The sequence below is a fragment of the Mytilus edulis genome, chromosome 4 (genome assembly GCF_963676685.1).
Source record: "Mytilus edulis chromosome 4, xbMytEdul2.2, whole genome shotgun sequence".
NCBI lineage: Eukaryota > Metazoa > Mollusca > Bivalvia > Mytilida > Mytilidae > Mytilus > Mytilus edulis.
In genome coordinates, this window is record NC_092347.1 from 59,071,487 (window position 1) to 59,094,429 (window position 22,943).

At 33.0% G+C, this 22,943-nt stretch overlaps 1 protein-coding gene across 1 annotated transcript in view; it reads right to left on the reverse strand.

Moving 5' to 3' along the window:
* Window positions 1-602: 602 nt before the first annotated feature.
* The window catches only part of LOC139520089 (lachesin-like), a 28,082-nt gene continuing 5,741 nt past the window's right edge, over window positions 603-22,943 (reverse strand). Inside the window, exons 2-8 of the mRNA XM_071312517.1 lie at window positions 18,848-18,960; window positions 16,471-16,675; window positions 10,276-10,428; window positions 9,451-9,591; window positions 6,343-6,639; window positions 5,040-5,315; window positions 603-2,381 (exon numbers count right to left, since the gene is read on the reverse strand). Coding sequence (XP_071168618.1) covers window positions 2,302-2,381; window positions 5,040-5,315; window positions 6,343-6,639; window positions 9,451-9,591; window positions 10,276-10,428; window positions 16,471-16,675; window positions 18,848-18,960 — 1,265 coding nt within the window. The 3' untranslated portion in view covers window positions 603-2,301. The remainder of the gene's footprint in view (window positions 2,382-5,039; window positions 5,316-6,342; window positions 6,640-9,450; window positions 9,592-10,275; window positions 10,429-16,470; window positions 16,676-18,847; window positions 18,961-22,943) is intronic.

The window sequence follows — 22,943 nt, forward strand, 5'->3', positions numbered from 1 at the left end:
TATGAAAAAAAGTCATTTTACAACAAAACAAAGTTCAAGTTCAAATTTTGTGGCGTCACTTTTACCGTTCTTGGGAGAAATACACTTTGATAGCGTTATATATATAAGCGGGAGCATCATATGTGTCCAATAGACACATTCTCCTGGCCATTAAGTTTTGCGCCTGTCCCAACCCAGGAGCCTCTGGCATTTGTTAGTCTTGTATAATTTTTAATTTCAGTTCATTCATATATTTCAAAACATTTTTGTTTAGGGGCCAGCTGAATCACGCTTCCGGGTGCAGGATGTTCTCGTTGTGTTGAAGACCTATTGGTGGACTTCGGCTGTTGTTGCTCTTTGGTCGGGTTGTTGTCTCTTTGACGCATTTCCATTTCATTTCTCAATTTTATTCAATGAAAAACATTTCGAATATTTTTTTTCCGTTTTTTCATTTAAATCACCACATGATTTAACATTTTACAAATGAATCATATCCCTGTCCATCTCAGGTTACGGTGTGACATGTGGACACCGGACATTCAGACACACGGACAGACGCCGGACATACCATAATACGTCCCGTCCAAATTTTGACGATCTTATTATAAGTTAAATAAACAACATACTTGGCGACAGTTTATTCATGTAACATTTAAAATGCAGTTAAACATATACTTATATGATACACATTCACATCTTTACATATAAACATACAATTTGATTATTATCATTCTTTGGCACAAAAGAAAACATTTATAATAGCACATCGATTATTTGCTCATACACGCGTTATATACGCCGTAGTAACTCAAGACACTGAAATACAATAATTCTAAATCAATACATAGACAACAAGTTAAAAGAATTTCCAGCCTCGTTCACACGTACATTTAATTCGAATTGAATTCGAATCGAATTTGCTAATCGTGTTCACACACTCTTTTTTTTTTTCAATTCGAATCAAACTTCGAATTGGCTTATTAGCATGCATTATCCGATTCGCATTAGTGATTAGAAATGCGTTTTCGTTAATACAAATTAGTGATCGAAGACGATTTCTTTATTTGTTTTTCGAATTAAATTATAATTTATGAATTGATAATGCAAATTAAAACAGTAAAGCGAATTCGACGCGCATTGCAATTCGAATTAGATATTTACGTTCGGACGTAAAACGTTTCGAATGCGAATTAAACTAATTTGAATTAGTTCATGCGAATCGTATTCGAATTACATGTGCATGTGAACGCAGCCTCATACACATCTCATAAAGTACAGAGAAATTTTATCACTTCATAATTTTTCCTTAGCTTTGTTTTTATTGCTTTTGCAATTGAGTAGAAAATTGGTTTTCAACAAGAAATCAAGTCTGTGACCTTAAAAAATGTGACTTTTCCCCAGTTTACCAATATATATTAAAATCGAGACAGTTCTTCAAATTTTCAGGATGTTTGACATGAAAGATATTTAATTGTGATATAGAACAATTTACTATAAATGTATTTTAAACAATATAAACAAATTTATTCATACTTTGTATAAATTACAAATAAAATAAACGAGTTTTCGTTATGACATCCCTGTTTTAAGTATATAAAACCCGAGTATATCTACCAAATGTTACATACTTTCATATATGGTTTGATCTATTCACCTTTTATGTAAATCATTTCATATCTGACATTAAGTCCGGTTTCGAACTCTAAAATAGGAAGCGTTATCATGTAAAATGTACTGCTTCAAGGGTCATCTTTCCACCTACATGTAGTTTAGTCATTTTTATATAATTAAGTTATCACATGTAGACTAAGACATTTCACTTTCATTTCTATTTCTTATGGAAATCCTACAAAAATCGTCAACTACAATCTTATACTTAATGTCAAAACAACTTTTATTTCAGGTTAATATTTATAAACATTATACAGTTATGACCAAATGCCTTTTAACAAATATGACAAAATGCCTTTAAACAAATATGACAAATGAAGCCTACGCTTGAAAATAAATAGAAATGCACTCTTTTACGTGGATTTCGACAGAAACAAAAAACAACATCTACACTTCAGTAAAAAGTTATAATATTCAGATCTTTTCTTTATTTACATGTACAAAGAACGTCAGAATGACAAAACATTATAAATTAAAAGAACACCATGTGTTCTCATTAATACTGACACAATGACTCGATAAATATTTTTTTCGCTTACATAGAACTTAAGACTTAGGCATACAATGTTCCGTAAATGTACAATATCTTATCAACTGACTAGAAAAGTTTGTAGCACTTGCGCAAAGGAGACAAATTCATCATAGATCAAGTCACAATATGATTAGTGATAACACTAGAGTTACAAGTCCCGACAATTTCCAATTTAAACAATTTCCTCTGTTTCCAGGATCTGAAAATAGAAAACAATGTGTTAAGACCTGTTTTTGACATCTTCTTTGAATTTGGTATATATTATTTTGAAAACATACCGGATATTAAATTACCAGTTAAAAAAAGTTACAGAACAATCGGTAACCAGATGCTCCGCAGGGCGCAGCTTTATACGACCACAGAGGTTGAACCCTGAACGGTTGGGGCAAGTATGGACACAACACTCAAGCTGGATTCAGCTCTAAATTTGGATTGTGATTAAATAGTTGACACAGCATAGGTTTCTGACACAGAATGAATGTGGTCTAATGAACTTGAAATTTTTTTTTGCCTTTGAGCAATTCACTATGCTGTTAAATATTAATCTTCTCAAAAAAATGTTTGAAGAAATTTTCTTTTTATTTTTGAAATCTGAAATGAGAAAAATTGAACCCCCCCCCCCAAATTTTTTTCACATCCCCCTTTCCCTTATTCCAAAACTGATCTCAATTCAAATTTCTAATGGAGTTTGCAACAATAGCTACTTATTTAAATACATCATAAAATATTAAAATGTAAAAAAAGTGCTTGTTATCACTGAATGGTAAAGATTGTTTTAATTTATCAGTTGGTAGTAAAAGTGAATATACATTGTATATTGTATAAAACAATGATTTAAGTTGATTAAACTACTAATCTGGACAAAGAAAGATAACTCCAATTGAAAATTTCTTGCTATTGCGCAATATTGTGCAATTAGATATTTCTGGCTATTGCGCAATACTGTGCAATTGAAAATACTTGCTATTGCGCAATACTGTGCAATTGAAAATTTCTTGCTATTGCACAATACTGTGCAATTGAAGATTTCTTGCTATTGCTGAATACTGTGCAAATTTCTTGCTGTTGCACAATACTTAATATAATTATTTTGGATCCTGATTTGGACCAACTTGAAAACTGGGCCCATAATCAAAAATCTAAGCACATGTTTAGATTCAGCATATCAAAGAAGCCCAAGAATTCAATTTTTGTTAAAATCAAACTAAGTTTTATTTTGGACCCTTTGGACTTTAATGTAGACCAATTTGAAAACGGGACCAAAAATTAAAAATCTACATACACAGTTAGATTTGGCATATCAAAGAACCCCAATTATTCAATTTTTGATGAAATCAAACAAAGTTTAATTTTGGACCCCGATTTGGACCAACTTGAAAACTGGGCCCATAATCAAAAATCTAAGTACATTTTTAGATTCAGCATATCAAATAACCCCAAGGATTCAATTTTTGTTAAAATCAAACTAAAAGTTTAATTTTGGACCCTTAGACCTTAATGTAGACCAATTTGAAAACGGGACCAAAAATTAAGAATCTACATACACGGTTAGATTCGGCATATCAAAGAACCCCAATTATTCAATTTTTGATGAAATCAAACAAAGTTTAATTTTGGACCCTTTGGGCCGCTTATTCCTAAACTGTTGGGACCAAAACTCCCAAAATCAATCCCAACCTTCCTTTTATGGTCATACACCTTGTGTTTAAATTTCATAGATTTCTATTTTCTCAAACTAAAGATATGGTGCGAAAACCAAGAAAAATGCTTATTTGGGCCCCTTTTTGGCCCCTAATTCCTAAACTGTTGGGACCTCGACTCCCAAAATCAATCCCAACTTTCCTTTTGTGGTCATAAACCTTGTGTTTAAATTTCATTGATTTCTATTTACTTATACTAAAGTTATTGTGCGAAAACCAAGAATAATGCTTCTTTGGGCCCTTTTTTGGCCCCTAATTCCTAAACTGTTAAGATCAAAACTCCCAGTGCGAAAACCAAATGTCTTCGGACGACGACGACGACGACGCCAACGTGATACCAATATACGACCAAAAAATTTTCAATTTTTGCGGTCGTATAAAAACGAGATTGTCCGTACTATTTAGGTGGTATTGCATATCATCAACATAGTCGATGAAACACAAATTTCTACAGAAATTCTCCATTCACTAATCTCAAGGATTGTAGTTTATTTGATTGTTCGTATCTCAAACTTGCTTAGCAATACGCCATTCAACAGGGCCCAAAAGGACGGTTGTTAACCAATCGCAACCTTTGGTGTATCATCTGATTTTTAAAATCTTACAATGCATGCATTATATTCCGTCTTGGTTAGTTCACACTTGATAATTAAAGAGCAATAACTCATTTTCGTAAAAAAAACAAACTCTTTCAATATAAAGTTTCTGTTAGTCCTATATTTATATCCTGATACATCAGGACAAATCTTCTTTGAATTGAAGTTTTTTGTCAAATAACAAATGATTAAAAGAGCCTATTCCATGAATTTCTCGATATAACTAAAATATAGTTGTAGAACATGTACTTGTATGAAATGTTACCTCTCAATTAAGAGAAAACAGATATTCTTTAAACAATGGGGATTAAAATGGAGGGATGCGTAAATTTTTCTTTATCCGACACGTATGTATTTGCCCTTCCAAATATGCATGAAGATTGTTCAAGAATTTGTCTATGATTGAAAAAAATTGTGTTAGTCTCAGATATTTGGACCACTATGTATATTTTTTTTTTGCTGATGAAGGTAAAGCATAATGTTAGTTCAAAAATATAATGGCTTAAAAGACAGACATGTCGCACGGAAGCAACTGTTTTGATTCAAAAACAATTTGTTTACCTTGTTCTGCAGGAGAAATTGGATAAATAGCCGGTGTTGTAAGCACATTATATCCGGGATCTTTATCGCCCTTCGAGGAATCGTTATCATCGATAATCACACCCTTCTGTGTTGTAGTGGATTTAATTTGGTTTGGTGTTGTCCGAATAGACGATAATGTCTTATTTGAAACTGATGATGTCATTGGTATCGTTGATGTTGATGTTGGGGTGGTGACAGTTGTAGTACTCGTTGTAGTGGTAGTTGAAGTTGTTGTTGATGGCTTAATTACCAATTCTTAAAAAGAAGAAAAAAATGATAGAACGCAATGATTTTCATAGTTAAGTATATATGCACTTTATTAATCTTATAAAACATTTTGTATGCCATTCAACTCTTATATTTTACAATAATGGGTTGTTTGCCTGGAAGAGAGCTTTCGTTTGTTTATTACATGTATATCTTTAGACTTTGATACATTTTGTAGCTAGTTGTCTCATTGACACTCATACCACATTTTCTTATTTATATTATAATGAATACAAGTAATAACACAAAATGCTTGCTATCATCTGTATTACATAAGAGGGACGAAAGATACCAAACAGACATTCAAACTCATAGATGGAAAATAAACTGACAACGCCATGGCTAAAAAAGACAGACAAATAATAGTATGTACAAGACACAACATAGAAAACTAGACTTAGCAACACGAACCCCATCAAAACCTTGGGGTGATCGCAGGTGCCGCGTCCATAAGGGTAAGCAGATCCTGCTCCACATGTGGCACCCGTCGTGTTGCTCATGTTATTACAAACCCGATATTTGTTATCTACTCAATATCCATTCAGAAATCTGTTTAGCCGCAAAAAAAACCCTCATTAAGCCAGTAAAAAATTTTCACGATTACATTGTTTACATTTTTTGGCTATTTTTTCACACATCGTTGTCAATATAACGGAATTGTATGCGACTATATCAAACAAGTGAGAGGTAAAAGTAGCTATAAAACCAGTTTTATCCACCATTTTCTACATAAAAAATGCCTGTAACCAGTCAGGAATATGACAGTTGTAGATCATTCGTTTGATGTGTTTGAGCTTTTGAAATAACAATTTGATTAGGGACTTTTTGTTTAGAATTTTTCTTCGGAGTTCGTTTTTTTTTTGTGATGTTACTTTATTATGCAAAAACAGGGGTATACATGCTGTATAAGAAAACTTATATATAACAATTTTTGAAGAAAACGAACTTATAAATGAACGATTAAAGCTTATAGATGAGGAAATCTGGTCACAACATTTTTATTTGTTTCTCTTACCTTCGACTAAAACTTGTACAGAAGTTGTTCCATGTTGATTGCTGGCTACACATGTATAATTTCCGAAATCATCAGCTTCTAACGAATATATTTGTAAACCTAAAACGAATTCTGATTCACTGTTTTTGAATAACGTTGGATAGTATTTCCAATCTCTTTCTCCTTCTTTTATCTCCATATTTCCCTTTTTCCATATTGCTATTTCCGGCGGATATGCCTTGATATTACATTCCAGAATAGTATCTTTACCTCTTAATTGCCGAATTTTTTTATTGGTTGAAGATATAATCGGTTTAACTAAAATAGAAAATAGAAAAAAAAAATTCAAAACAAATACAAAATCGAATTAAAGTTTGATTATCCATGATTTATTATCTCACCAAAGTATACACACAAAACATAGTGATACTTACTGTTAACTTCCTAATCCTCAGTCTAAGAATGGTAAATATAAATATTATTTTCAAAATGAATGAATTTATTTATTATTGGTTGCTAAACGTCCAGTGATAAACATTTCACACATATCCTGGACAACAAATTATTTGACAGGACAGTACTGCAAAACATAGTGATACGTACTGTAAACTTACTATTCCTAAGTGTAAGAATGGTATATATAAATACATTTTTCAAAGTGGATGGATTTATTTATTATTGGTTGCTAAACGTGCAGTGACAAATATTTCACACATATCCTGGACTATAAATTATTGGACAGGACGGTACTGAAAACCGAGTGGACCGTGATGAAGGGCGGACATCTAGGATAATGCTAAACATTAGCAGGGGCAGATAATAAATACTTTGACGACTTGCAACAAACTCAAAGTATTGCTTCAATGCTTCTTTAACGTGTATAAACTTCTCCACCTAATCTAAGGTGACCATATTTGTATATCTCTGACAGACATTGATTTTTTTAAGAGAAACATATGATACGTATATGTCCAAGTCTTCTGTTTATGAACATTTTGCTGCATATTTTCATGTGTGTCATATACACTGGTTATTTGAAAGCTTTTAAATTTGAATAGATGTATTTCAACGTATACAACTCATTAATGTGAAACACAGTCGGATGTTATAATGTTCTGTGTTCATAAAAATGCACCAAACATTCAATTGAATTATAAAAATATAAAGATGTTGTGTATGAATCTCTCCACCACAGACCAAACGACAATGTTGTGTATGAATCTCTCCACCACAGACCAAACGACAATGTTGTGTATGAATCTCTCCACCACAGACCAAACGACAATGTTGTGTATGAATCTCTCCACCACAGACCAAACGACAATGTTGTGAATGAATCTCTCCACCACAGACCAAACGACAATGTTGTGTATGAATCTCTCCACCACAGACCAAACGACAATGTTGTGTATGAATCTCTCCACCACAGACCAAACGACAATGTTGTGTATGAATCTCTCCACCACAGACCAAACGACAATGTTGTGTATGAATCTCTCCACCACAGACCAAGCGACAATGTTGTGTATGAATCTCTCCACCACAGACCAAACGACAATGTTGTGTATGAATTTCTCCACCACAGACCAAACGACAATATTGTGTATGAATCTCTCCACCACAGACCAAACGACAATATTGTGTATGAATCTCTCCACCACAGACCAAACGACAATATTGTGTATGAATCTCTCCACCACAGACCAAACGACATAGAAGTTAACAACTAGTAATGTATGTATTTTGCTTTGGTTGATTTACTTACATTGAATGGTTGATTTGGATGATATCACTGAGCTTCCATTCTTGAGATATGGAATCCACAGTCGAAATTATTTATTTAATTGCCTTATCGCTATTTTGTGCATTTTTACTTGATCTTTTTGCGTTAATTTTTCATATCATGCTACTCGCTTGAGATGGACAATTATCCCTTGAAGCTAAGGAGGCACGTGGTGTTGCTAATGAAATTGACATGAAATTGACAACGCCGTCATAGGTAAAATAGCGATAAACATACTATCATTGGTACCGGCTCAAGCGAGAAAATCAATCTCGTTGAGATGACCAATGATAATCTACAAATATTTTTAAGTAAACTTGATATCAGACACAGAAATAAATGAAAGCAGTATGCACAATTTTAATTCCTGATGTCAGATTAATTAAAATATAATTAAGCAACTAAGGTTCCGACTGCATCAGGCAAAGTTAGATGAATTTGGCAATTCTTATTAAGTTCCTTTTGGTCAAACAGAAAAGACAAAACAATATTTCGTTTTAAGTCTTGCTTGTTAAATCAAGAACGTGCATCAGACACACGAAATATAAACAGCGTTATTTTTTTTTTGGGAGAATGCATTTGCCCTCTACCTATGTAAAAGCACGGAAATTAAATCGTACGTGGGGGTACAAGAACTTTAACAGTCTCTTTATTTCCACTTGCAGTCGAACTTATCCACTTCCGAACTGATTTACCCATCTTCTAGATTCAATAACTGATATCCTCTAAATATACGAAACATTTACTATGGATTTTAAGCTAACAACAACATTTGAAGAAAATCTTTGTCGATATATTACTAGAAAATTATAACAGCAAATTATGTTTGATCTAGGAAAGTGTTAATAATGTAACTGGAGAGCATGAATTTCATTACAAAATTGCTGATCTCCACCGGGACTCGAACCCGGGGTTCTGTGTTACAAGGCAGCGCGTTAACCGACTGAGCTAAAAAGAACTTCCTTAGCTCAACCATTTACAGCTGCCTACCAATATAATTATCTACCACAATTTCTTAGGGAAGCAATCCCGTCACACTTCCCCCACCTCAAGAATCATCTTACCATTATGACTCTCACACAAACTAACCTAGCTAAAATTCATCTCTAACCCCCATCGTTTTTTTCAAGGTAGGCGCCAATGTAACCGGATATCAAGAATTTCATTATAAAATTGCTTGTGTCCACCGGGACTCGAACTCGGGACCTCTGTGTTACAAGGCGGCGCGTAACTTTACTGAAATGGAATTTTAGTGAAACATTTTATGTACACAAATGTATATTATATATAATGTGTTTTTATAATATTTTTGAAACACAAAAAATGTAGGTATACCAAATACTTACATTCAACATTAACTGTAATGTTTTTGACTGCTGTTGGAGGGACACCATTGAATGCAAGACATTCATAAATACCAGCTTGCTCTTTAGATATATCGTGGATTGTTAATGTTTCTCCAGTAACAGAGGCAGGAAAATTAGGCTCTGAAAATAATTATTATTGATTAAGGATACTAGGACACATTTACGTATTTAGTTAAACGATTTTTTTAATTCAAGATGCAAAGCCGAGAACGACTGTCTAATGCATATACTGGTATATCAATGCGAAAAGCTCAAAAGCTCATATATATATAAAGATCACTAACTAGTGACTTTGATAATGCTTATTGTTTTACCATTTCTGTGTTTGATAGACATGGTTTAAGAAATTTTATGTCAATGTGAGTATAAGATATTTTAGGCAAATGTGAGTATAGGGTATTTTAGGCAAATATGAGTATAAAGTTTTTTATGCAAATGTGAGTATAATGTATTCTATGCAAATGTGAGTGTTTAAGGTATTTTGTGTGATCAATCCGATACCAATAGTATTTCCTGCTAAACTTTTAAAATAGTTTCTTGTTTCCTTTTTGTGTGCTTGTGTATTTGCCACCCGCTATAATATATATTTGCAATGTCTGATCTGAACAATGATTGAGAGAGAAATAAAGCATGGCATAAATAAACTAAGCGGCGTTGGTGACGTTTCGTAGACAATTCTAGTAAATTAGGAAACACATGTAATTGAGAGATTCGTGCGTTTATGTCTTTCTAAAATTAATATCGGAATGGGACAGCTGTATGTTTATGCGGCGCTATATATTAAACAAATTACATTAAACTTACGCTCTTTATTATTCGGTCTTTGAGGGTGATAATAAAACCACATGACACTTGCGGCAGGTAATGCTGATACTTTGCAAAAAAGTGTAACATTTTCTCCTTCTGCTACCGAAAGGGGATTCTTTGTTGAAAGTGCATGGTTAATTGTAGGTGCAACTGAAACATATAAAATACTGATACATGTATAAATATGCAGTTTTTACCAAGGACTACTTCGATTTGATGTTAAATGTAATGTTTTATGAAGCCACGAGGGACTTATGACTCGCCAAAATCCAATCCATGTTTTTGTATGTGGGATCATCTAGGTGCTCATTTATTCCTTATTCTTGTACAAGATTCTCATAGTAGTAAAATTTACATATAAAGACAATATTACTTGAAGCTTTGATCGCAGGAACAACAACATACTTATAGTGAAGAGATGGTAGAAATTTCACAGCCTCTTTATCTCTGAAGACGAACTTTATATATAGTCGATTATTCACACAGTTTTTCAACTTATCTTTCACGCTCTCCGTATTAATATTCTGAATGAAAATAGTTGTGACCTTGAGTTACCTTTACATTGATGCTCATTGATCTAGTTAGGATGGATATACACGGGTAAGAAAAAAATGGAAAGGTTTAATTCCGTCTATAACATGTTGAACTGAACTAAAAATGTTGATCATAATTAATTTTAATAATCAAAGAACAATCTATTTAATAATAGCTATAGACATGGTTTGGATTTCGGTTATCAGTCTGCGGAAAATTCAGTACTATTCTGGCTTGCAATCAAGAAAAATCCGTCAAGTAAAAACATCTTCAAACAATTTATGATTGTAATTTATGTCGGAGGTCTTATAAAACCTGGTTTAAATCATCCAACAGAAAGACAATGACGAAAATGTTTACAACTACATAAACTGGACCCCTGTTGTGTTCACTTATCGCTACACTTCGGTGCGAAGCTATAGATGGAATGGCGGACCAGTTTAACAACTACAGGGCATTGGACGGTCCTGTCTTTTATTATCAAAGAAAACACAACAGAAAAGAAAGCCGTTAACTTAAATCAGTTAAAGATAAATTAGTTGGATGAATTTCATTAGTATATTATGTAGAAAGTACACATGGATAACGTATCTTCAAAATACTCCCAAATCTATAAAAAAAAATAAACCGCTGTACACAAAATGCAGATAAGCGCACTTTTTTCTTACACAAATTACCTAAACTGACGTCCTATTTCGGTGTAAAATGTGATTTATTTTCGATGGTAAATCATTTTTTCCCAAATCAAACGACGTTGATATCAAAACCGGATATAATTCCTTGACATATGCATTTGTTTACCACCCATGCAATTACTACATCACTATCCTAATATGCCACTTGGTATTGACAAAACTGATCGATTCTATTCAATAATTTACAAGTAGATATTAAATTATCAAATATTGCCGCGACATACTTTTATACGATTAATTACATTACTCAATCTGAATATAGATATGTCTAATAGAGCTTCAGTTGACACCAAGTGATATTGACATCTGACCATAACAAGACGGACTTTTGTCCAATATAATTAAAACCATACCGCACTTCCCGTTATTTTGAATGTCCCCTGGCTTTAATCAGATTGGCTTTTTGTCTAGTAATACATTTATTTTATAATGTTTCTTTAATGGTGTTCGGATGGTTTTAATGCACCTTTGAACATATTGATAAGAGTACATGTATGTGTGTATTTACAGACAAAAATCATAATTCAGTTCTGAAATATTATTATCTTTTGATTTTGCTGTTTCATTTGTCGTATATCCACACTCTCATTTTATACATCCCCGACTTAAAGAAACGATAGGACCACTAACAAGAAATTGATCAACACATCTATTGGTCGAGGTTGTATACCGCAACGTGGTTCAGCACTCACATGCACCATCATTATATCTAATTCATATTAAAGCGATATTTCCAAATCGACTGACCGACATAGCTATCAGACATTCTTTTAATTGCATAAAAGTAAACGAGGATTCAATATACACTTGTAGTTAGTCGGACTTTGAAAAAAAAACCTTGTATGAAGTAATTTATTGGAAATCAGTAACATGCTCTTTCCCTTCATTGTAATAAGAGCATTTAAAGTTGCATAGAAAAACGTGATTAACAAATTTAAAATGTTTGCTACATTGCGCTTTGCCGTGAAAGTTGTTCAAAAGATGCACTTTTACAGACATGAACATACTGCTCATGGGAATTTAACACGTGTAGCGTTCCTAATATGACAGATATCAAAATTGAGGATTGAAAGAGTATATAACTGAATAACGAGAAAATATTGATTGCAGAAGCTAGAAATAAATTTATCTCCGTCATTTATGCATTTGAGTAGAGTGACCTGTCGTTTCTTACTATTTACATCGATCCTGAATAATGATTAGTGTCACCAAGATGAAAAGACCAATTTAAATATTGAGCCTTCAGATCGCTGATGAAAAGATGCATTCTATTATCACGTAGGCAATCAAAAGATCACCCAAGCAAAATCGACAAACATGATTTTATCGTACATTGCTCCAGCTGTCGAGAACATTTAGTAATTGTTTAGTTTGTTAAAACATCTATATCAGAGAAATTTGGTGATTGTTGTCAATTTTAAAATACCAAGTTCGACCATTTTGTTTCAATTTAACTTGAAACCTGAATCCGTCGTAGCTTTCCAGTCGTTCACAATGGGTGTCTGCTCTATTAATCTAGATGAATCATTTTTGTTAAATCTGATGTTAAAAAATAGTGTAAAAAAGTAGAAAACAAAACATGTATAAAATCGCACGGTACACATTTCTAGAATAGCTATGGTACCAATAATGATGAAAAAACAAAAATATAAGAAATCATACAAAGCAATATAACCTTATAAGAACGCATGTAATATCATTTTCGCTTTAAAGCGTAATCACAATAATTTTTGTACAATTACGCAATTCGTTATCTAGAAATTCACAGACAAAGTGAATAATCATTAAGCAGGAAGTAAATTAGAAGCATTATATTTTCTATTTATGTGCGCCTACACTTTGAATATAACTTGTATATGTAAACCGTTCGCAGAAATCCCTCATGCAAATTATTTTAACCTACACATTTATCCTTTAGGAAATGTTTTACCTATATTTAAATCTAAAATAATTACAAGATACAATTAAACGCCTTCAGTCTGAATATATTGTGAATTCTACAATGTACATAATGACATTCAAACAGTAAGAAATACCTTTTTTTATTTTAAAACCATCAGTATTGGTACATAAAGTCTGTTCCCCGGTCGTTATTGAAATTCTTGACAATAATATTTGTATATTCCGAAGGCATACTAGGTATTTCACGGAGGGGACAAACCTATGGTACATATAACGTAATATTGCTTTAGGGAACGACAATTTAACTTCAAGGGAGGGGGAGGGGGTATTCCTTAAATAAATCGGAAATGTTTCCATGGGACACAGATGATGCCCCTGATTGCATATCTTATATAGTTATAAAGGTACATAACTGAGGAACGGTAAAAGTTACGCAACCCAATGTGTTATTGGTCTGAGTTTTTTTGTAGTAATAAATTTTGTGTATAGGAAGTTTCATAACATTTGGTTAAGGCAAACTTAAGTTAGGGAGAACAGAAACGAGAAATTCAGCAATCTTTTTTTCCTTTTGTAAAGAGGCATAACTCTAGAACACTTAAAATGACACAACCAAATTCAAACTTTATCTGTATTTTGTGGTAATAAGCATTGTGTATAAGTTTCATAACATTTGATTGAGGCAAACTTAAGTTAGAGAACAGAAACGAAAAATTCAGCAATCTTTTTTTCCTTTTGTAAAGAGGCATAACTCTAGAACAGTTAAAATGACACCACAAAATTCAAACTTTATCTGTATTTTGTGGTAATAAGCATTGTGTATAAGTTTCATAACATTTGATTGAGGCAAACTAAAGTTAAAGAACGGAATCGAAAAATTTAGCAATTTTTCCATTTGTAAAGGGGCATAGCTCTAGAACAGTTAAAGTGACACCACCAAATTCAAATTTGATCTGTATTTTGTGTTAATAAGCATTGTGTATAACTTGAGACAAACTAAAGTTAGAGAACGGAAACCAACGTTGGGACGTTCGTACGGACAAGGGTAAAACGGCGGGGGTATACAAATATTTTGATCCTCAATTTGATGAAAAATAGTGTTGTCAAGCAGATGACACCCTTGTGGTTCAATATATATACCGGTATTCGTAAATGGTAATACGAAATTTTAAAACTTGGATTGCTGTTTAACTTATAATAGATAAATCAGATGAAATAATTATATTAACTAGCTTTCATACAGGGAAACATGATTGTTTTCATTAATAAAATGTTCATCCTGAATGAAACTGAAAGTGAAATATTAAATCTGTAACAACAATTTATCTCTGTCCATTATATGATTTATTATGTGTCATGAATAAGTACATTGATACTCTATTATTGGACATTATTTGGACTTTCAAATCCGCAATATAAATTGAGGCTTTAGAAGTCATCAATCTTGTAATATAGTTGTTTTATCATGAACTCGGAGTAGATTACATTAACGGTATTCCAACTCTGCTTTGTTTACTCATGGGTTTTGATTCAAAGCAACTCATCGTTATATGTTTAGAAATATTGCATGCACTAAATTATCCACTTATTTGTGAATTTTTGCACAAAGATTGGTGTAGTTATTACATACAAGTACATGTATATTCCCAACAAATTTTAAAGAAAAAAAAACAAGTTTCTCCGTTTTGGTAAAACACTGTGTAGATATGACTTGTATATTACTGGTCTGTAAATTTCGGCTCCCAAAAAAAGTGACTCTAAAGTCTTGTAAACCATTACATTCAAGTACTTTCATAAATTTGTTCTGCTGCCACAGGCAGCACATGCAAAACTTTTACGCGAAGAGTAGCGAATGCGAAGGAAGTGGAAATAATGTACAACACTATGTAAGGCTCTCATTAAAGACAAACCTTATACAAATTGACGCTTGACTGGTTATTTTCACATTGTATGACTGAAAATAAGCTCTCTCTTTCTAATCGAACGGAATAACAGATTAAAAGTTAATATAATTGCATGGCTTTTAGATATAAAACTGTTGAAAATACGAAATTGATATCTAAAGTAAAAGTCAATGAGTTATAATAGCAGATACGTCTGGAATGTTGTTACATTAAGGACTTGGTGTAAATTGTTTGCTTCTTGACATTGTCAATTATCATATTGTTGCAACTACTCTCAATATGCGTTGATTTTTGGCAGATTATTTACATATACATATAGTCTGAACATATTCACTTTATGTAAACAATTTCAGTCAACATGCTAACCGTATAGAACTTCGCACCAGTGCAGTTTAAAGTTGGAAAGAAAATTAAAAAAATCATGAACAACTTTTGTCCCAGTGGCTGATCCAGGGTGAAGGGTCCCGGTGGTTTGAATCCCTTTTTTTTTTAGACGATCAATGCATTTTACATCTTCGTTAGCCAAGGTTTACGATCTACTTCCCTCCTCTCATCGTGGAGAGAAGGGAAGTGGATCGTAACCCTTGGCTAGCGAAGATGTGCATTTGAATGTTGACATATATTTGGAACCCCAACCCTTTTCTCCTTTGTTGGAATCCCCCTTTTTAGAAATGGTCCTTTCCCTTGAACATTTTTTACGATTTAAAATAAATTATTTCATGGCCTCAAAAGTATATGATAAGAATGACTGTTTCTTACGCTTCTAGCAGTACCTCCGTTATTTGTTTTGTTGTATGGGTTTAATCATTATATATTTAAGGCCGTATTGTGACCTGTATTTGTTCACACAATTATTATCCTTTGATATTTGGTATGATAGCAGGTAATCGTACGTCATCTACTTTGTATTAACTACATGTATATTAAGAAAATAAGACTGTCCAACTATATCGAGTTTAGAGAATTTTCAAACTTGCCAATGATCTATTGTTCAAAGCTGGACTTCTCATGCAAATTATAAACATTTCTAATGAGAAAAATTCTTAAAGTCATTATTAGCTGTACTTATAAGAATTCTATATATTTCTACAAAGTTTGTTGACTGCCGAAGTTGTATAAGGCAATGCAATTTCAAAAATCATAAACACTAATTTGTTTACCCTTAATTTTCAGGTTGACTCTTTTTGTTTGCGGTGGCGATGTATCTACTTTGCATATGTACTCGCCAGCATCGCTAGGCTTGACATGGCGTATATGTAAATTCCAATCAACACTATACGGTTGTTCCACAGAAATCCTCTTATCCGTCGTAATTCGCCTTCGGCCAAACGTTAACGGCATTCCCGAGGGACCAAGCCATATTACCTGTAAATAGAAGATTGTTGACAGATAATACGGAGATAAATAAGAATGCCTTTATCCTTCGAATGATCGAATCATAACGAAATGAACGATTTCTTAATATGGTAGTTTTCAGAAATGATACCAGGAATTTCTTCAAAAATAAAACTACAATAAATGATTCCAATATCAAGTCCAATGTCGATGGGATATTTCATCAAAAGAATTTGCAAATTCATCAACGCATAAGATAATTTTTATGGTAATTTCTTATTGTAATACAGTATTTTATGCCTATCCTTCATGTTTTTAACAGCTTAACAGTTTAGTTTCACACTCCTAGCGCATGTCTTATTTCCCTAAACAAATTCTGACTGAGACAATAAAATTGTATGTCGTGCTGTATACGTCAGTTCTTCCTAACTGTTATCATGATAATTATTTTCATACACCTTACGCTGCTCTGCCCGTAAACTAAAAAAGATCCTTTGGTATTCTTTCCAATGCTTAATAACTTCATACATTACATGCATCAGTTCTTTCATTTTTTCTAAAATAATTTGGGCTTCAGATATCAAGCGAAAACTGACCTGTGATTATAAAAAAGAAGATGTGGTATGATTGCATGCCAATGAGACAACTGTCCACAAGAGACCAAAATGACACAGACATTTACAACTATAGATCACCGTACGGCCTTCAACAATGATCAAAGCCCATACCGCATAGTCAGCTATAAAAGGCCCCGATATGACAATGTAAAACAATTCAAACGAGAAAACTAACGGCCTTATTTATATAAAAGAATGAACGAAAAACAAATATGTCACACGTAAACAAACGACAACCACTGAATTAAAGGCTCCTGAGTTGGGACAGGCACATACATAAATAATGTGGTATAAATAATGTGATGACTACATACGTGTTTGTATGTCTTTAGAATGTTTACTTTTACTAGCTTTAGCTGTATATAAACTTTTTAAAACATATATCAATGTGATATGTATTGTGCTTTGTAATGATTTTTAAACTGTTAACTCTGCCAGGTCAAACCTGCCGGTCCCAAGCCCGGATATCAAAGACTAACAAAGGCCCGAGGCTTCTGACTAGACACAGGCGCAAAAATTCGGTGGGATTTGCCCATATCAGATTTTGTCTATCTATTATTTCTAAGGTAATAGACAAATTAGCCGAGTAGTTGCAGAGGAGATTATCTATGTAAAAAATAACGTACGATGAACGACAACGAGGGACGACAGACGACCGTCTACAAGCGATAACAAAAGCTGACACGGACCCGTTGGGCCAGGTGAGCTAAATATTGTGGAGTAACCTCCATCAACAATGCAGTTAAAACCTTTTTACCTACTCATATTAGATATTAACTGTAAAGGGTACTGTTTTATAAACTAATTCACAATTTATTCTTTTAGAAAGAAAAAGAAACAAATAAAGAAAACAAAATTGAATAATAATTATCGCATTAAGTTGCCCCTTTCAATGGAATGCCATCTTATTCTTGCTAAAACACTGATCAGCAAAAGCCATATCGCTGAAGTTGCAATTTAGCAAAGGACATTTTAGAAAACCAGCGAGCTCAGGAAGAGTAGATGCACAATCCAAAGATCAACATTAAAAACTAAAGAATAACCGTTCTGGTAGACCATAGAAACTGCAAGATATTTAGTTATACAGCAAATTGGCGAAATCTTATTGGTGTCTATGAAATAATTGTAATAAAGAAGGAACAGTACATCTTCCTCTTGATGACCACTGGTAGGAGTTTTGGGGGAGATATTTCCATCTTAAGCTGTCCCAAGATCGGCAATCTCATGAGTGAGTAAAATACGTATTTTATGTTTTATTCTTATCGAATAAATGCTGTTGAGCAGTTCATGTTAACAATGATAGTTTCTGGGTTGTTAGATACTTTTCCTGGAACAAACACGAATAACTTAGGTCTTAAAATATTGTTTTGTCTCTACGTTTTCTAAACGCCCAATTCAGTTTCCTGTATGCATAAGAGTGACCAATTATTCTCTGTGATCCCAAAGATTGCTGCAAGGTATTAACAGCAAAATTGTCCCGATTTTATCAATATCGTACATCGTTTCAATAATCAAACATCTTAATTGCCATAGTAAAGTATCATGTAACTACAGATTCATAAAACATTCAAATAATTTACTTTACCTGTGCATCGCCCAATTCGTGGACCTGACAATTGAGAACAGCCGAATACCCGGATGTCTGTGTAATGGTGGTCGAAACAGTGTTGAGTCGAGGTTGTGCCCATGTATGACATACTGGAATCAGAAACAGAAAGAAGATATTAATCAATAGCTCCATTACACAAAAGAACGAATCCTACGTTAAAGTACTCGTTTTTAATTCCTCTGCCCAATACCAGTTGTGTTTAATCAGTTATATAATAATGTATCAATACTTATATTTCAGTACTAGTACTAAAAGTAATTAAAAATAATGAAGGTAGTTTAAGTTGTGGGAAGGTCAATACGTCTCATTGGTAGTTCTTTAATAGTGTCAGTTTGTCATTTTATTTTAAAGATACACATCCTCTGTTTGCACTTATAAATAAATATAATTGAATCTCTTACTAAGGTACTTTTTAGTACTAATTCAAAGGGTGACTCATATCATCAATTAAACATCAAACTGTATCTTATAAAGAAAATGCTGTTCTGCTTTTTTTTTTAAACAATTCTTATGTTTCAAAATATATTGTACGTTTAAATCAATAATGACTCTGTAGAAATGTAATATAATTAATTGCGCAAATAAATAAAATATACTGAGCCTTTGTTTAAACACCTGCAATTGGAAAGACTCATAAAAAAGATTTATGTAACCATTTATATAAGTTATGTTTCCTCCTAAAATGGGAAGTTTGAACATTGACCAGGTATCTTACGATTCACGTAAATCGGGATCATGTAAATTATTTCAGAATAAGTATTTTGATGAAACCCCCAGTTTTTGGTGGTGCTCGTGATGCTCAGTCTTTAGTTTCCTATATGTTGTGTCTTGTGTACTATTTTTTGTCTGTTTGTCTTTATATTTTTAGCCATGGCGTTGTCAGTTTATTTTCGATTCATGAGTTTGACTGTTCTTCTGGTATCTTTTGCCCCTCTTTGTCTAGAAACATGAGTCATTGCAGATGTCGATAAAATATGTCGTGTTCTTGATCCAAAAAAGGAGGAAAAAATTGTAAATATTTTTTCAACAATTTCCCCAAAAAAATGAGACAATGAGGTTAAATCATTCAACCACTCAACCTTCTCCCTTTTCAATCGAATACACATGGTAGTTGTACTTCGTAACAGATTTTTTTTCTTCAGAACATTATAAACAGTTCCCACCATGCATGGTAATGTGTTGTAGACTGGGTGTATACATAACCATGATAACAAAGTATATATCTTTGTTATTATCCTACCAGATCTCTGATCCAAAGTTTGACAAGACAAAACAACTTTGGAATCGTGCGGAAGTCAAAATATCATTGTATGTCATTAAAGTTCTAACAACTTGTCCCTATACATATATCTACTTAGCACTAATCGTGTCCCTTACAACGCTAATAAGCTTTACACCGCAAATTCATCCATACAACCTGAAGTTCTGTTAACGTTAAATGGTAATTACATTTTCAAAACAGATGCCAATTATAAAATCTAATTTGGTTTAATGGCTAGTCAATAAATTTGTGTCAGTCAAAGATTCAACTGTTGTCAATTTCATCTTTACGGAGACAGCAGACAATAATGAAAACAAGAATGAGACTGAGCAGTGATTTCAGTTATACAGTTAATTTAATTGGAAAAAATACGGTTCCCGACATGAAGCCGTGTCAAACATCCTTCCGAGCTTACAACAAGTTAGATTGAATTGAATAATCTATTCGTCTGTTATACGGTTTCTTTTAGTGAAATTGCTCTTTTTTATGGTCGGTGACTCACCATTATTGCACAAGGAAGCAAAAACGAAAACGGTCATTTACGCATGTTACTTTCCTGGTACAGGACTGCATGAATTTTCTTTCTATATACCATTATACAGTACATATTATATACATGTATGTAAATACTACAATACTTTTATCAAAACCGATATACATATATATATAAATCTGTAAAGATTTCTTCAGCATTCTTACAAAATTACAAGCAAAATTTCAATGTTTATAATTTCTTGACACTTAACAAATGGTAATACATATATTTTTAAAAGCCTTCATGGATGATTCGACAATGTAACCTTAAACATAACCATGAATATATCAAAACATTTATCCGCACGACAGTCAATGCATTATATCTATCCCATAGTGTTACCGATGCACTTATCTTCAAAAGAACAATATTTGTCTAGTAATTTAGCACTTCGGAATAAAATACTACTTTCGGATTTGTTTATGTTAAGATCAGCCATATCCCATGTAATTACATTGCGACATTTGCCTTTAAGGTGCTTCGCATTATCGGAAGTTAAGTACATGTTTTATGTGTTTCTGATACAAATATTTTCCCAGTCGGAATAATGGATTAAGTTGTCTTATTTACATTTATATGTTTCTTGTGATGGTTCTTTTTCTTTATTCATTAGTTTGACTAATGTCGGAGATTGGTTTCTTCAGATGTCACAAGAGTTTACGAGTAACTTTGTAAAACTCCTAAATTCCAACCAAGTTCCGTGTTTGAAAGACTGTAGACCCTTCTCAGTGTTTATTTCATTGCTATGTTAAATTCTAAATACATAAACATGTTTTTAAAAAGTCTTCAGAGATATGATTTAACAATAAATGATTTAACAAATGAACGTAAGAAAATTATTTAGTAATCAGAATTGGAAAATATACAATTTGAAACTAAAATTATCACGTTTTGGGACATGCACATGATTTTACGTCAAACGTCATTGTGTGCTACAAAAATATTGCTATCATGGCCGTATTTATTTTAAACCTAGTACTTAGCTGGCCCTATTCCGTCTTTGTTTTGGATTGGTCGACATTTTATTTATAAGTGCATGTCAGTTGGAAAACGTTATTGAGTTTAAACTTTCCTCTATAAATTCTTTTTTTTTTTTATTTCAGTACTCAATATTATGCGTCCTAGAATAAATGTAGACAAGTTGTTAATATTAACCTTTAAAACATTAAATGGGGAATGTGTCCATGGGACACAGATGGTGCCCAATATGCATTTACAAAGGGTTACAACTTAAGAACGGTGAAAGTGATGCTACCCAAATGTATACCTGATCTGAGCTTTGTGGTAATACGTTTCAACACATTTAGTAGAGGCAATCTTAGTTAGAGAACGATAAAGTTTGGTTGTGGCAGGTTATGGGAGGGTTGGGATCCCGCAAACATGTTTAACCCCGCCACATTATGTATGTATGTGCCTGTCCCAAGTCAGGAGCCTGTAATTCAGTGAGTGGTTGTCGTTTGAATTGTTTTACGTTTGTCATTTCGGGGCCTTTAAAGCTGACTATGCGGTATAGGCTTTGCTCATTGTTGAAGGCCGTACGGTGACCTATAGTCGTTAATTTCTGTGTCATTTGGGTCTCTTGTGGATAGTTGTCTCATTGGCAATTATACCACATCTTCTTTTAATATAGAGTTAGAGAACGGAAACCAATTTTGGGACGTACAGACGGACAAGGGTAAATTTGAATGCCCTTCCGCTAACATTGGCCAATAAAATTGGATTCTCAGAATGTTTGGGTGTGGTGGTGGTAAAATGGTTCACTGGACAACTTAACTTATTATATAACTAAATACTATTGATACCAATTATCATGATTATTACATATACTTTTAAATTACCTCAGATAGTACACATTGCTATAAGTACATCTAGTTTAAATCAAAAGCAATTGCCTACGTATTTTACCAGTGTATAGAATGCAAAGATAGAACATATTTACTTAGGATGTAGGATGTCTTTTGGAATTATCTTTTAAATTTTTTAGATAATAAGTTATCTTCAAAAATGTTGTTCATGGGATCATTTTAATATGAATCTTTTTATCTTAATGATAAAATCTTTATACGTTCAAAGCACTATCCCCCCTTTCCAACGAAGACATTTACCGACTTTTCCAATTATATTTACATGTACAAAATGTATATATAATGCATGCATATCTAATTCCACTAATTTTACAAGTACTTGACGTTAGTCTTTTTTATGATCGACAGTCGTACTCTCAGGCTACAGGCAAATATTTGCTATTTACGGGAGTTTCTGTAGGACAAGTTGAA